The sequence below is a fragment of the Carassius auratus genome, chromosome 27 (assembly GCF_003368295.1).
Source record: "Carassius auratus strain Wakin chromosome 27, ASM336829v1, whole genome shotgun sequence".
NCBI lineage: Eukaryota > Metazoa > Chordata > Actinopteri > Cypriniformes > Cyprinidae > Carassius > Carassius auratus.
This window is the reverse complement of record NC_039269.1, coordinates 28,615,840-28,631,577: the sequence shown is the minus strand read 5'-3', so window position 1 is coordinate 28,631,577 and position 15,738 is coordinate 28,615,840. Positions and strand designations below refer to the sequence as shown.

At 35.3% G+C, this 15,738-nt stretch overlaps 1 protein-coding gene across 3 annotated transcripts in view; it reads right to left on the bottom strand.

Moving 5' to 3' along the window:
* adgrl2b.1 (adhesion G protein-coupled receptor L2b, tandem duplicate 1) overlaps positions 1 to 15,738 on the bottom strand; it is an 85,894-nt gene that overhangs the window by 64,579 nt on the left and 5,577 nt on the right. For all 3 annotated transcript variants that reach the window (XM_026207031.1, XM_026207029.1, XM_026207030.1), the window contains exon 2: positions 3,038 to 3,222. In XM_026207031.1, the coding sequence (XP_026062816.1) occupies positions 3,038 to 3,113 (76 nt within the window). In that variant the 5' untranslated portion in view covers positions 3,114 to 3,222. The remainder of the gene's footprint in view (positions 1 to 3,037; positions 3,223 to 15,738) is intronic.

Sequence of the window (15,738 nt, the reverse complement as noted above, 5' to 3'; positions counted from 1 at the left end):
TAAAAGTGAGAATTTTCTGTAAAAGTCAATAAACGATCAACAAAAGAACTAGGTTAATCATTTGCACTTTATACCTATTCAATATTAAAATTATGGTTTTCAAAATGCTGAATGGCTAGAATTACTTATTTAATCCTCAGAAATTGAAAAAATTACATTTAATAAAAATCTATTTAGTTGTAGCATCTGTATTAGTATTGATAAATACTTGATTACTGTGAAATGATTAGTTTGAATACTATTCAATGGCTATGATTAATCACAAATAATCCTGATTAATGTCTTATAATAATAGGCCAAATGACCTTTTGGCCACCTGCATCACACCAATGACAGGTAAAGTGGGTTTTTCCAGCAGAGGGCTGGATCATAATGAAGCATATACTCATAATCCTCAAAGGATTACAGCAGTAATCTATAATAAGGCTCATCATAACACAGAGGAAGAATTTACAATTATTGGACGTGTTCCAGGAAATGAGATGGCTTTAAAACTAATTGTTCAGACTTACTGTAACGATATGGAACGCTGTCTGACTTTGTAGAAAGTCGACTTAAAAGTGACAGTTTTAGCCTTCACTGGCAGTAACTTCGTGTCTTTCCACTCAAAACCCAATCTGTTCACTAGTGCTCTCTCTCTGCTACTGACAACCGGCTTAGATACACATTTCCCAGCTCTACTGACTGAAATTCCATTCTGCAGAATTAGATCAAATACATAAATAAAAACACAGTAGGTTAACCCAAAAGAGATTTCTAAAAAAATGCATTTTCAACCTGGAAATTTCAGAAGCTTTCCACATTTTTTTGGAAACCTTTAGAAAAGTTGGTGGTAGAAGAAAAAAAAAAATTCCACCACTTTGCAATCCTGGCTGAGATCCTTATTATTTTTTTTTTTGCTAAAGATACTAGTATGAATAGTAAATGTATAGCTATATACACCCTCTGCAGATGAATTCGGTAATTCATGTGAGTGATAAACAGAATTAGGGACTTGTCTTTCTTTTGCATGTGCATTGCAAGAAAGTGACAGGGAAAGAGGTACAAATCTTTTGACTATTTTGCACATTTGGAGACACAGGTCTCTCTCTTTACAGTTGGGAAAATTGCAAAGTAAAATTTAGTTAAGAATTTATTTATAAATTATGGATGTCATGAATCTTTGATCGGTAAACATATATATTTAAAAAAAGTGAATACCAAATGTGATGAGCTTGGTTATATGGTTATGTAAATGGGTTTATTTATTTTATTTAAGGCACATGCAGGATGTTTTAGAGATCTCTTACATATCAAACAACCTGGGAAATATGATTTCTCATGTCATGACCCTTTAAGATTACTCTTTACTGTAGTAAAATGCTGTGGTCGTAATTGCGCCATTCTGTCAACAGATAAATCAAAAACAAACTCAACTGAGGTTAATGGTGTTTTTTTTTTTTTTTAAACATCTCATATTTCCAGAAGTCATTCAGAAACTCAAAAGAAATATGCGTCTCGCTGCTAGAAGATGAAAACAAACATTGATGTACAAAGAGCCGAGTGCAGATCCAAACCTCCCAATTCCCAAAGTTATAAAAGATAAACCAAAATCAAAACATAAAAATTGATTAAGTGTCAGCTGATCAAAGCGGCACATTGTAGGAAAAGTTCTTCTAAACTCATCTTGGAGGGGGAAAAAAAAACTCCTCCAATTGCCAAAAGAAGTAATAGTAGTTAGAACGAGTCGTCAGGAGAGTTCACTCTTAAGACAAGGCTTTTCTGGAGAATCAATGTAAATTAATGAACTAGAACATAATGTACATTAAAATCCAGATCATATAAGCAGATACGTGTGGTTTTGGCCAGCGTTTGTGGCTGGAGAAATGCAGATTAGATATGAGCTAGCAAAGGCTAAAACAAAACAGAAGACAAGTGCAGCATGATACAGTTTCACACACAGATCAGACTTTGGGACTTTGAGAAATGTCACTTCATTGGACAATACATGCAACCCGTACTCTCTCAAATCAGCAAATCCAGTGAATTATCTCAACTGCAGGCCTAACATCTTCACAGACTGCATTCTGCCATTTTCATTTTTGGTTTGGTAGGTTTATTCATGATGTAGTAGAGCAAAACAGAGTAAAGAACAGGAAATGGCAACTTAAAATAAAATATAATAAAACATAAAATAAAATAAAATGTTGGCTGCGTCTGAGTAGGCATAACTCCCTGCTATACAGTAGGGTAGTATATATGTCCGAATTCACAGTATTCATAAACAGTAGGCTATCCAACTAATTCCCAGATGATACTGAAGAGTGCATCCAAAGGACACTTCCCAATCCCATGAGGCCATGGGAGAGAATTTCTGAATGACTGGCAGATCACATGACTATGACAACATTCATCCGATTACAGTCAGACGTAACAGTCATGAACTATTTATTCAAAAGAAGCAACTATTCCTAGAGTATGTGGATGTTGTGATGTGTTTGGAGTGATTTTGTTTATTTTTATTCAATTCTGCAGAGCAAAAACACCTTTCTTTAAAAACTTTTATCTTTTTTTTTTATTTAAAGCTAGCTACTGAGGTAATAATAACTGTTCTTACCCCTCATGGAAAACACATTTTTGTTGCATTTATTTTCTCTCTTTTATGACTTGACATGAAATATGATTTGACCTACACTGCAAAATGAATAATTAAGGATCCACGAGAGTGCAGATCTCTGGCGTTTTGAGTATTGAGTGAAGTCTGACTAACTTAACAGGTCATGCGCTCAACAGACATGTCTACGATTTCACAATCAGCTTTGTGGAAGAACACAGAATCAAGGCAGAAAAAAATCAAATTTGCAAACTGAAACCAAACACAAAAACATTTCAAACAGTTGAATACAGCTGAATAATCACACCACTTCTTTACAGCACAATCTGAAGCGTCTCCATGAACATGCTGCGCTGGAAAGTGTTGCACATTCACTAAATACACTCTCTAAACATATCACTTTATGATTTTAGCAGGCTATAGCATCTGTAGAGATGGTCTTACCTTCTGAAGATTGTAGAAAAATCACAGTTAACACAAGTCCATGCACCAAGGGACATTTCCACAGTGAAGTAGCCATTTTGGTTATTCAAGAGCGTCTCCAGATGCCAGACAATAGTTCAGATTGAAAAGAGGATCTTGAGCATCAGCAATCTGCTGTTCTCCACCTTTCACCATTCATGCTCTATCTGAAATCACATTAAAGACAAAATAATTAACGATGTGAATTGGGATCGCCAAAACAGAAATCATATCACATAAACATCAAGCTTAAAACACTCTTCGTCTGTAACCGGATTGATGTGTTCATAAATGGAACGATGGCTCATTTGGACTGAAAAGACCACAATCGATCCGATTGGTGGAGGAGGAGGCGTAGATCTGAAATAATCCAATCAGAAGGAAAAAAGAATCTGTCTATCTTCTCAATCCTTTGCACAGATGAAATCTCTCATTCTGAAATCACATGGGTCATTCTGTGTGAACTCAACCAGAGGTCCCCGGATCAAATTTTTGATTTTGTCAATATTTTCTGAAGAAAGATAAACATGTATAGTAATGAAAGCCAACATATTAAATGTCGTGGATGTATATTTACTGAGCAATCCACTATTTTGTAGAGCGGGGTCAAAATGGCAGTTTTCACCTGAGATTCAGAGCCAAATTACAGGGGGGTAAAAATGACTTCAGAAAGATGGCAGCATCACAATGTTATCTCTACAGAGATTAGTTAGTACAATCTGTTGACTTTAGCCATCTTTGTTGCATTATCTGCCAATGGTGACCGTTCAAAAATGGGGAAAAGCACTTTTCAAACTGTTTTTCTCCAAAGTTTGGATGTCTGTAACTCAAGTAGTATTAAAGATATCTTAATGCCCTTTCAGGTGTTGCGTCTTAACAAACATTTATTTTGGCATCTTCATTTTTAAGGCCCTATATCGTTCGGTTCCAGAGATATTGGAATTTCAATATGGCTCCAGGAGTAAACTGTTAAATTGTACACATTTTCAGTGGTCACACAGATGATACTTATTTTGTTTATAAAGAAATGTATGAGGAACAAATGTTTGGAAATCAGAAATGTATCTTGTTTCCTTCAATCAAAACAACTGCATGGGACGTACCTGTCCGAGTGCCATAAATATTATTTATTTTTCCAAAGTTTGCGTGCATTTAACTTAAAAAGAATTAGACTTTGGTTGCTATTTGCTAACAAACTTTTCTTTTTGAATCATAATTTTCAAGGCCATATTTCATTCAGTAACAGCGATACAGGGATATCAATGCAGCTCCATATTCAGATTGCTGTATAACACCCATTTTCCGCCACCGAAAACCAAATGTTGGACATCGCATACAGCTGATGGTTATTATATTTAAAGGGGAATATCTGAAAAATATGATCTAGTTTCTCTCTATCAAAAACCTGCATAGAATTTGAAGGTCCCACCACGTTGTTACACACTTACTATTTGGTAACAGTTTATCTTGATAGATCACTTAAGTCATTCTAGTAGCTAAGTACCCGTCAACGTATCCTACTAACACTAACCACAACCTAACAGTCTACTAATACTCTAATGAGAGTTAGTTGACATGTAGCTGCAAAGTGACTTCCACAGTGAAGGATTCAGCCAGTGTAATTATGCTTTCCAAGTCTATCACGCAACCTGCTGCAGAGAGGAGACGGCACAAAGCTAATCATAACCACCAAACGTATCCGAGCGCGATTTGAAGTCTACCCACAATACTCTGTTTTAGATCAAACATCTTGAATAGTTAAACAGCCTCCGCATTATAAACAGCACTGACACGAAGAGCTTACACTGATGCCACGACTCGCCGATCAAACTACAAATCAAATAACCATTACTAAAAATGAGCACGGTTTAGTTTTATACCAAATCTAAAAAGAGAATCTATTAGACTCGTATTTCATCAGGACTGTGGCTGTCACAAGCTGCCGAATGCAGCTTTGCCCGGCTGTAAATGTAAAAGAAATGCTGATACTTTAAAAATAGAGATAAGCTCTCGATGTCCCACCCTGACTTCATGCTTCAATCAGAATTACATTAACACATCAAGGAAAACTGTGTGTTCACGAGTGAGCAGTAGATGACTGCAAAGATAAATCTACAGAGCATATGAGCAAAATGAAATATCCAACATCAGTGATACAGAAAAACATCATTACCAGCCAAAAAACGATATGGTTTACAGAAATAAATCTTGCCAACCTTATCAAATCACCTTGTCAACCGATACAACACGGGCAAACAAATCCAAAAATAATGGAACACAAACTTGTTTTACTTTGCTCAAGATGAAAGCACCCATCTCATATCAAGCCATCTCATACCAAAATGTTTCTGAACTTCAGCTGAGTGTGAGAAAGGCTTGGAGAGTGTAAATCAATCTCAATTACAAGCCAGAAAGTGCTGCTTGTCTGTGCAAAACTCTCAGCCAAAACAACTAGGTAGTTTTGACTCCGGAGAAAAGAAACACCCTAATGCAGAATCATATCAGATCAATGCGATTTCAGTTAGGATCCATCCAAATCTGGAATATACTATTTTAAAATGGTATTAAAAGAAAAATACAATAGAAGCTAACATTGTGAAATACCATTTTATCAATTCAAAATATGCCTTTTCTATTGAATATATATTGTAAACAGTAATTGTAAATGCTCCGCTGTATTTTCAGCATCATTTCTCCAGTCTTCAGTGTCACGTGATCTCCAGAAATCATTCTAAGAAACAGTTCAGATTATTATTATTATTAATTTTGAACAGCTGTGCTTCCGAATCGTTTTGTGCAAAGTGTTGTTGAGGATGCATTAAATTGAAATAAAGTGTCAGTAAAGATATTTATAATGTTCGATTTCAAAGAAATGCTGTTCCTTTGAACTTTCAATTCATCAAAGTATCCTGAAAAAAAAGTTAAAGTATCCACAAAAATATTAAGCAGCGAAAACGGATTTGAAAATGGATTATAATTAAAAACATTATTAATTGAGTGTCAATAATAATTAGAGAGATTTCTGAAGGATCTGGAGTAATGATAGCTTTAAATCAAAATGAATAACAAATCAAAAAAATATGTTATTTTTTATTAATTGTAATAATATTTCACTATATTATTACTTTTACTGTATTTTTGAGCTAAAAATGCAACTTTGGTGAGCAGAAGAGACTTGGTCAATCTTTAAATGTAGCATTGTTTTTACCATTGCATTGATTCTAACTGCAGGCTTCAAAAAAGTCTGCAACATTCATAATACGATCTTTGTTTTCTAGGATACACTGGATTTCTGGACCTCGGAGTTGCTTTGACATCTCTATTCTAGCTTTAAATTCCACTGTGTTTATGAAGATTACAGACAGATCTCTCACATCCCTCGGCTCACCCTGAGGTAAATCATAATTACTGTGGCAACAGGTTCAGTTGATAAACTACTAGAATCACCTCTCTTTTGTGTGTGTTTGCATTTTCCTGTTATCTCACGGGAACAAACACATTCAGACTCTTTGCCCGCATTGGCAGAAGGCAATATCTGAGACCTCCGGGAGCCCGAGCTCATTATAACACAATGCCAAACACTGAAGACAGATGACATGTCAAGCTCACTTTGTTCACAAATACATTCCCACTGACGTGCGCATGTGCACAAACACACAAACGCCCACCCGAAAGCTAAATAATACTTTCATCTTCCTCGATGCACTGGCTCAGCGTTTACAGCACAGGTAGGGAATCCTGTGCACTTTGAAGTGCGCCTCATCAAAGCGCCCTTATCATCAAGTGCACTGATTATTTCATAATGAACCCAAATATAAACACTGTGCTATTTTCACAGCTCTATGGATGACAGAAAAAGTTTGAGCAAAATTAATTATGTTTCATAACAGGAAATGTTCTTGCAGATGCATTTAACATTGGTGCAGAGCAAAAATAATACTGTGCAATGTCAATTTTGGCATGCAGAAGCAGTGTTGTTTTAGAAATCAAACACTTGTGCTTCACTAAACACGGTTATTGGTAAATAATTAGCAAGGGCACATTGAGCACTGAATAACAACCCTGCAAATTCTGAAGCACCCAGAGAATTAAAGAGATGCTCCAGCCAAAAATTAATTCTCTCGTCATTTAATCACCCTTGTGCATCCCAAATTAATGATTTCTTTTTCCTCGGTTGAACACAAACTGAGATTTAAACTGATCTCGGTCAGTCCCTGTAATGCAAGTGCACTGGTTCCTCAAAGTTGACGCTTTAAAAAAACAACACAACAGTAATCCATACGACCCCAGTCGATGAATCTGTGTCTTCTGAAGCAAAACTCTTTAAACTAGAAACCATCACTTCCAATCAAATGTCATATGTATCTAGGGCTGCACAGTGACTCTTATTTTCATCACGATCATGACTTCTGCTTACTTTATTTATTAAGCATAATTGTCTGCATTTCATTTTAATGTGGTCATTTAATGTGGTATAACAAGGTTTTGTGGTTGCGGTTGCCAGATGTCAACAGTTTATCCCCCTTCACAGCTTTTCTCTCGAATAGACACATTTTGCGTCCAGTGGTTTACTTAATCTTTCCAACCTGACATCCATACACATGCTCTCTCTACATTACCTAAAAAGCACGTCTCTACGGAGATATTCTGCTTCACGCGGCTGTTTTTGCCGTTTCTGCATGCTTATCTGAAAGAGAGGTCATTCTAAAATGAAAATAATTGTGATTTCTTTTCTTTTTAAGAACAATCAATAACATTTTTGAAGACGGGGATCATGTGGATTCCCATCTTGTTCGTTTTGTGTGGTTTTTCTCGGTAGATGACTTACAAATTGTAATCCGTTACTGATTCCAGATTCAATGACAAAAAATGTAGTTAGCAACAATCCATTACATTACACAATTCAGACAACATTGTGAAATACCTTTGGCCTAACTTGTTTATCACATTGATTTAAATAGAATAACATCGTACCATATTGATATAAAAATATGAAAGAAAATGCATTCCTTATATTGTTCACAATTGTGAATTTTAAGTGCAATATGTCAAAGTTTCCCAAACTGCATGGGGTTAGTGAAGGAACAGCGGGGAGTTTATGATTTTAATGAAAGGCTAATAAAAATGAATTAAATCTTACAGATGTTACATTCAAATAAATATGTTTGCAATTCAAACAATCAAAATCTGAATTATTACCTGCATGCCATGTGATCATTATCTTGTAATCAATAAAAAGGTAACTGTAACTAATCGAAGTAATCCAGATTACATGTCCTCAGTTACTGCACTCACAGAGAGGGATCGAGAATTCCTTTGTATGTGGAGTGTCCCTTTAAGGATGAATATTTGTCACCAGTCACTAATAAGTTTAATTAGACGAATCAAGCCTAATCATATAAAGTTAATCAGCCTTATCTCTTACTGTGAATTCATGTGGGAAACCGCTTAATGCACTGCATTATGGGATTATGATTCCAGATATCCTGAAATAAGAGCAAATCCACAAGTGGGAAGCGTTTTAGGGAGTAACCTGCTGAGACTGAAGACGCTGAAGCTGGCGCTCTCTCAACATGCTTTATTCCTCTCAAACGTCTGCAGGCTTAAATCACAGGAGCCCAGCGTTATCATCCCCATAAACACCGTTCTGTTTGGCAGATTTGTTCGGACTAGAAATAAAAGGATCAAATGATTGGCTTTAGAGAGCTTTGCACCATTCCTGACTGAGGCCTGCTTCTTTTGCATGAAGGAGAGATGTGTAATAACAGAAACATGCACGGTGAGACAATATCAAGCATTGGGAGTCAAAATACTGGACATCTTTTAACATTATTTTGTGCAATGGTTCTAGGAAAACTCAGGATCAAATACGACTAGCCATGAGATCCATTTTCCATTTGAAAATTAATAATAAACTTATTAAAGAACTTTAATGGTTAAAATGCATTTTAGTAATCAAAAAGCACTTCTATATTTTAACAAAAATGTATTTAAAGCTTAACAAAGTGTCTAAATTCTGCGTAATGGTTTAATTCAATTCTAACAAATTCTCCAAACAGCATGTCTAATCATCTGAAGCTTTAAAACACTAACAACTTAATAGTTTATTGCTTTTTTATAATAAAAATAGGGCGCTATGAAATAGGTTTTTATTTAATTTTTGAAATTCTTTGTTGTGTGCTTTAATCTTTCTGGATTTCTGATTATTTGGATAAAAATACTCAAAAAGGCGGCGCATGCAAAATAATTTACTCTTGAAAATGCAATCAAATGAAAATGAATTTACTGTTAAAATCAGTTGTTAATTTATTATTGTACGTTGTGCTGTACTATAGTAATCATTTCTGTCATAACATAAGTTAAACTGATCTTTTGTTTTGATTGGTTATCGGGTTTTTGATTAAGTGCACCGACCTTTTGATTTATTCTTTCAATATTTGCCAAGTTTCAAGACGTTCAGCATTATACAGTAAATTGTGCTGATTCTGTCTGTGTTTTCCAGGCTCCATAAATTGAAGCGCTGGGGAACCGTCAGCCAGGAGGACTTGAGATCAGATATGGCTGTGTTTGTGAGTGTGACATTCATCCCAGAGCTTCCTGTCTCAGAGACCAGCGAAAGAATGCCTGAGAGTTTCTAAGACAGGGAGGAACTGAATGAACGGGGAAGAAAAGAATGGAAAAGCCAAAGAAAAGGATGGGCGGGTCAACCAGGAAGATTGACAACTAGTGAGTGTCGCTTGACCTCTCAGGGTTCGTCTCCAAGTATTCTTGACGGGCTTAAAGAAGCAGAACATAAAAGAGCTGGAATGTTAATTTATTTTCAATTGCCACGACCAAGATGGGAGAAAATAAAGAACGCACACATGCATGCATAGCAAGCAGAACGGGCACAAATGAGATGTAAAGCTGCGTCCAAAATCGAGCTCAAACGCAGCTAATTGAAGACGTGAAGCAGTATTTTTAATTCGTTTTCAAACGAGGAATTATAAAAGTGTCAAAAAGTAACCCAACTGCCAGAAGATTGACACGATAACTTCACATTTGAGACAACACAGATTCTGCTCAAGACGCCAATGTGAGAAATATGTTTGAAATCTCTTTCTCCATCAATCATGGATTTCTAAAATTAGTACAACGAATCCAGTGTGTTCAACGCATTAGGGTCTAAAGACGTAGACAGCTTTATTTTGGCTTGCTTTTTTTGCCTGTGGTTAATTTTATCTGCACAATCTCATCATTTTGCTTTATTTTAGGAATTTGGTTCATACATTTAACCATGTGGGATATAACCAGGATTTTTTTTTTTGCAGCTTTATAGGAAAGGGCATGATAGCATATTAATAGATTTAATATCAGTCGGACATCATGTTTATGTTGTCAGCTATCCAGAATTAATAAGCAAGATTAGTGGATGCAGGCAATAAATAAAGTATTGATCTGCAAGTAAGAAAATACTTTATTACAAAAACTTGTCCTACACGGTCAGAAAAGGATGTACAAAAGCTGTCATGGGTGATATCCTTTCAAAGTGTACCATTTAGATACTAATGTGCATTTTTGGGGGGGCAAATACTTTTGCAAAAAAAAAAAATACACAGAAATGACAGCTTTTGTAGATTTTTCTTCAAGTGCACTATTAAAAATTGACATATATGGCCTACTATTATTTACACAAATACCAAACTTACTGATAGTGTGCAAACGAATAAAAATAATCAAATATATTGTCGATAAGAGAAAAGTTAAGCATGCAATTACTACACAAACATATCAAATAAATGGGGCAAAATGTGTTGAAATTTTCCTTAAAATGCACAAAAACATAATGGTTCACAATAATTTGATACTGCTGTAGGGAAATGTTGTGTAAATGTCATTTATAGATTTTATCTAGTGATACACAACATTATCCACATTCAATAGAGATCCTTTACACAGCAGATGATATGAACAATCTGACCTAAACATGAAATAATCCACACTAAAATTCAGCATAAGCAGCGTCATCATAGAGTCCTTTGATCATTTTTTATCAGATGTTATTTGATCATGTGTTGTTGTTATTTAGTAAAAAAAGAACCTGGTTCATGGCATTAATTCACCTTACCACAGTTAACAATGCTAATACTGGGATTAAAAGGCAATGAAAGGAAGAAAATAAATGTATAAATAAATCCCCTCCCAAAAATCCAGCTGCTGAGATCTGAGTGAGGACTGTGGAAGAGAAATGTGAGATTGCATGCGCAGTCCAGTGGAATAACTCATGAAATATTGCTTGATTCGTGGGAAACTGTGTAAGCAGATCGCAAACAGAACACAAAGCCGACTTAATCCAAATTTATGAGCTCACCTGTCTTATTCAGCACAAATTCAACTGCGTTCACACTAGTGATATACCGTTTGGATTCTAACTCTATTATTTATTTTGCATGGCGTTAAGTCTGGAAGGACACATTATTCAACTCTGATCTGATGTGTCCAATCCGCTTTAGACACTTCTTACACTGGCCCTTTAAATTAACTCCTACTCATCCATCAGCCATACATTATGAATTAATGATAATAACCTAAGTAATGTTTCCAATTGTAATAAGCCACTTTATTTACATTTGTGTGCAACTATGGAATCCATATACTACAACATGTGTTGGTCTTGGCGATATTTTGAGGTTTTACGAAGCAAATCAATCTGTGCAAGAAACTGCACATTATTTCCTCACAGGGAAATCTGATTCTTCTCCACAAACTGGTTCTTTTAGACTCTCTGTTTTAATAAATTGGTTCAATTCTCTAGCTCACTCGCATAATCATGCAATGATGTAATGTATACACAATTATATTGTTTTAAGCACTCGTTAATGACGACAAATGTGGATGTTTTACATGTCTAAAAGCATATCAATGATTTCAGATGGAGCAGCATTTACCACACAGAGCCGTAGTTAGACAAGCTAGGTAAAAATAAAAAATTAGTCGCAGGCGATAGAGTCGCACGTTTATGAAATCTAGGAAATCGTTCGCGATAATAACAGCTGTTTGCATAGCTTCTCAGTGAACTAATGCCGCTCCATCTGAAATAATACAATTAATAACATGTTTTTACTCCAAACTCACTTCATGACATTAGTCGAGTCAAATCCATCTGTGAGATGTGGCTTCTTTTACACAGAATAATGTACGCAACATATTTCATGGTATTCCAAGCAGTGATTAAAGACATTGCATTATTATATACTTTATTATAATGAAAATCATAATAAGAAAAACTCAGACAAACCATATATTGTCATAGTGGTGTGTGTATTAGTCACATTTAATCAGTTAAGTTATTAAAAATCTCCCGTTTATTCAGTTAGCGCTATAGGGATTTCCTGGATTTCTTCTGCTGGGTGTGTTTGGAGTTTCTCTGGCCTTCAGATGGAGATTTACTACTGATCACAGAACCGTGTTTATGACAAGATGTGCATGACAATCGCAGCTTTAGCCTAATCACGATTGCAATTCATCGTGCAGTGCTATATTAGCAGCTCGGCTGTAAATAATGTTTAGTTTCTTTCACAGACTGATTGTTTCGCTTCATAAGACCTCAATATATCGTCAAGAGTCACGAGTATTCATTTTGTGTCTTTCTTTGACTCTAAAAGTGACAGTAACCACTGACTTGCATTTTATGAACCACCAAGGATCACAGTTTCAGCTAAAAAACTTCTTTATTGTTCTACTGAAGAAAACATGTAATCTATCCTTTAACAAACTCAGATTAGTAAATGCTTCTAAAGCTGGTCATTCATGTTAACAAATGAAACCTCTTTGTAAAGTGTTACCAAAACATTCTTTACATCTTTAATAAGCAAGTAAATAAGCCATACATTACAGTTCACATTAATACTGAAGACACTACTCCTTTAAATGTACTTCAGTTAATTTGGTCTTTTTTCCTTTTAATAATATTCAGTTCATGAATGCCAAAGAAAAGCATAGCAAAAGTGCGGCCACTACAGCGTCATTGGATTTATATCTATTGAACTGTGATTCAAAAAGAAAGAAACTAACGTTTTCATGATAAATGGACAAAAGAAAAGCCTCTGCTGGATGTCAAGACTCGAATTCATTTTCTGCTCTTTTCCCTCTTCTGTCCCCCAGAACACAATCCCTTCTGGTGTCTGCGCAGATTCCCAGAGTTACCGCAGAGAGGATCCCAGGCAAAAACTAATCATTCAATATCTCACACTCATTAGTGGCATTAACTAAAATAATTATTTGGTTGTTAGCATAGCTCAGGAAAAGAGTGGTATAACAGACTGCAGATGAGTAAGACAAGATGGGAACAAGATTTGTTTTTGTTTTGAAAAAAAAAAAACATATGAAAGGAAGCAATCAGTTCAAGTTATTATTAGACTTTAGAGTGGATCCATATTCTGTATATAAACAGCTGTGCAGGCAATTATATTTTAATTCGGTCAAAAAGGCTACATTTATGACCAAAAATACAGGAAAAATTGTGAAATATTATTATGATGTAAAATAACAAATTTATATTTTAATATACATTAAAATCTAATTTATTATTACTTAACATTACTTATTACCTTTGCTTTATAATACAGTGTGCCGTCTATAATCATAATCCAATGCTTGTTTTTCAGTTCCAAGTATGCTAAATGTTTCTGTATACAACCACAAGCATCAAACAAATGTCTGTCTGCAATGCAACTAAACTCAATGTACTATTTTTATGACTTTCACCATTAGCAAATAGCTCAAAGCTTTGAGCACTCTTAACAGCTCATGATTTCCATAATTAAAACCCCGAGCAATCAGCAATCATGCTCTCGCTCGCCTCGGTGATCAACACACGCGCTTTAGCATCGCATCTACAGCAGGACGGTCATGCCTCTTTATTCACACGCCTGTTCGAAATGGAACGAATCCAAGCCAATCAAGAGGGAGGGAATGAATTAAACAGCACAGCCGTCTGGCTTTCTGCACCTCTTCATGTTCATATACATGAAGAAATAGAGGGCACCTTTGATTTCCGCATCAATTTAGGGCAATGGAGTGGCAAATAAATATCTGCTTAAAAAATAAGTCACAATTAAAATATAAAAAGCAGCCAGTTTAGATCTACACTCTCAGAAAAAGAGGTACAAAAGCTGTCACTTTTTTTTTTCCCCTCTAAAGGGTGTACATCAGTACAATAAAATTACATATTACTACAGTTTGAAAGGGTATCATCACAGTGACAGCTTTGATAGAGAACAATAATTACCATGCACAGACGTTGCAAAACACATCTTTTTAAAGGTTTTTTAATTGTAATTTTTTTGCATGGCCTAGCTGCATGTTTTTTTGTTTTGTTTTTTGTTAGCCATTTAAACAATGATTCATAAGCGTTTGGCACAGCACTTCAGAAAACTGTCATAAAATAAAACAGCCAGTGCGACTCCATATGTCCTTTCTACTTAGAGCTGTGATAAACCATATCAAGATCACAGTAAAACTTGATGTGGATAACTATGATAAGCTCTAGACATTTTACTGCATGCTCTTTGTGTGTCTCTGTGTGAATGATTGCCACAGAAATGAAAAGGCAAAATAAAAGTTTAGTTTAACTTGAAGAAATTATGACAGAAATATATTACTTCCGTGTGCTAAAAAAATACAAATAAATATATATTTTAAAGGAATGTCATGCAAATATTTTTCATCCATGTTTTGATATAGCTGTTTTGCAGCATCTTATTTGACCAAAAAAAAAAAACTATTAAAAGTTATATTTTCATATGACTACATTTTCTATATTTCTTGCAAATGTTATGTAACTTTGATTGAATTGTTAAAGTTTTATGAATTAATTCCATTAAATATTTTCTTTCTTTATTAGTATTAGACATTTGTACTTGAAATTTGTATTAAAATCACACATTATCCAGAAAAAATCCTTGAAAAAAATATATTTTGAAGAATGTTCATAAATACTGGTAGCCATTGACTTTAGTATGTGAAAGCCAATAGCTGCCGTCAATTGTCTTCAAAATATCTTATTTTGTCTTCAGGTCCGAAACAACTTGAGGGTGAGTTAATAATGACAATTTTAATTTTGGGGTGAAATGGGTCTCGCAGATTACAAACGGTCACAATTTCAAGCGCTGTTTGCCTTTAATGGTAAATGGATATTGTGATAAATATCAAAATGAAAAAATATATTATGATAACATTTGTGGCCGTATTGCTCAGCCCTAATTCTGTTTAAAGAAAACATGGCGTAATCAGCAGACAACTACTATCTTGAGCGACACACACACACACACACACACACAATATATATACAACATTCCCTGCCAATATCTGCGTGTGCTTCCTTCTCAGCTGCAACATAATCAAATTAATTAGAAATGCCCACAGAGGAGCATCATATATTATGGCTGTAGCCTCTGAAGAGCCTGTGGTCTCTGTCCATGTTAATGCAGGCGTTTGTTGTGGCGCAGGAGCCCGGGGCCGTGGACTCTCACAGGTCAATGCTAATCCCTGATAGATGGAGCTCCGAGACCTTTACCCATTCATCAGCCTGCCATCCACAGAGCAGAAAGCCTCTCGCTGCCATCCATCACATCCAGCCGCATGTGTTTAAAACACTGCTAATGTGTCCTGTTCACACAGCGCTACGTTAGGTGTGCAATACA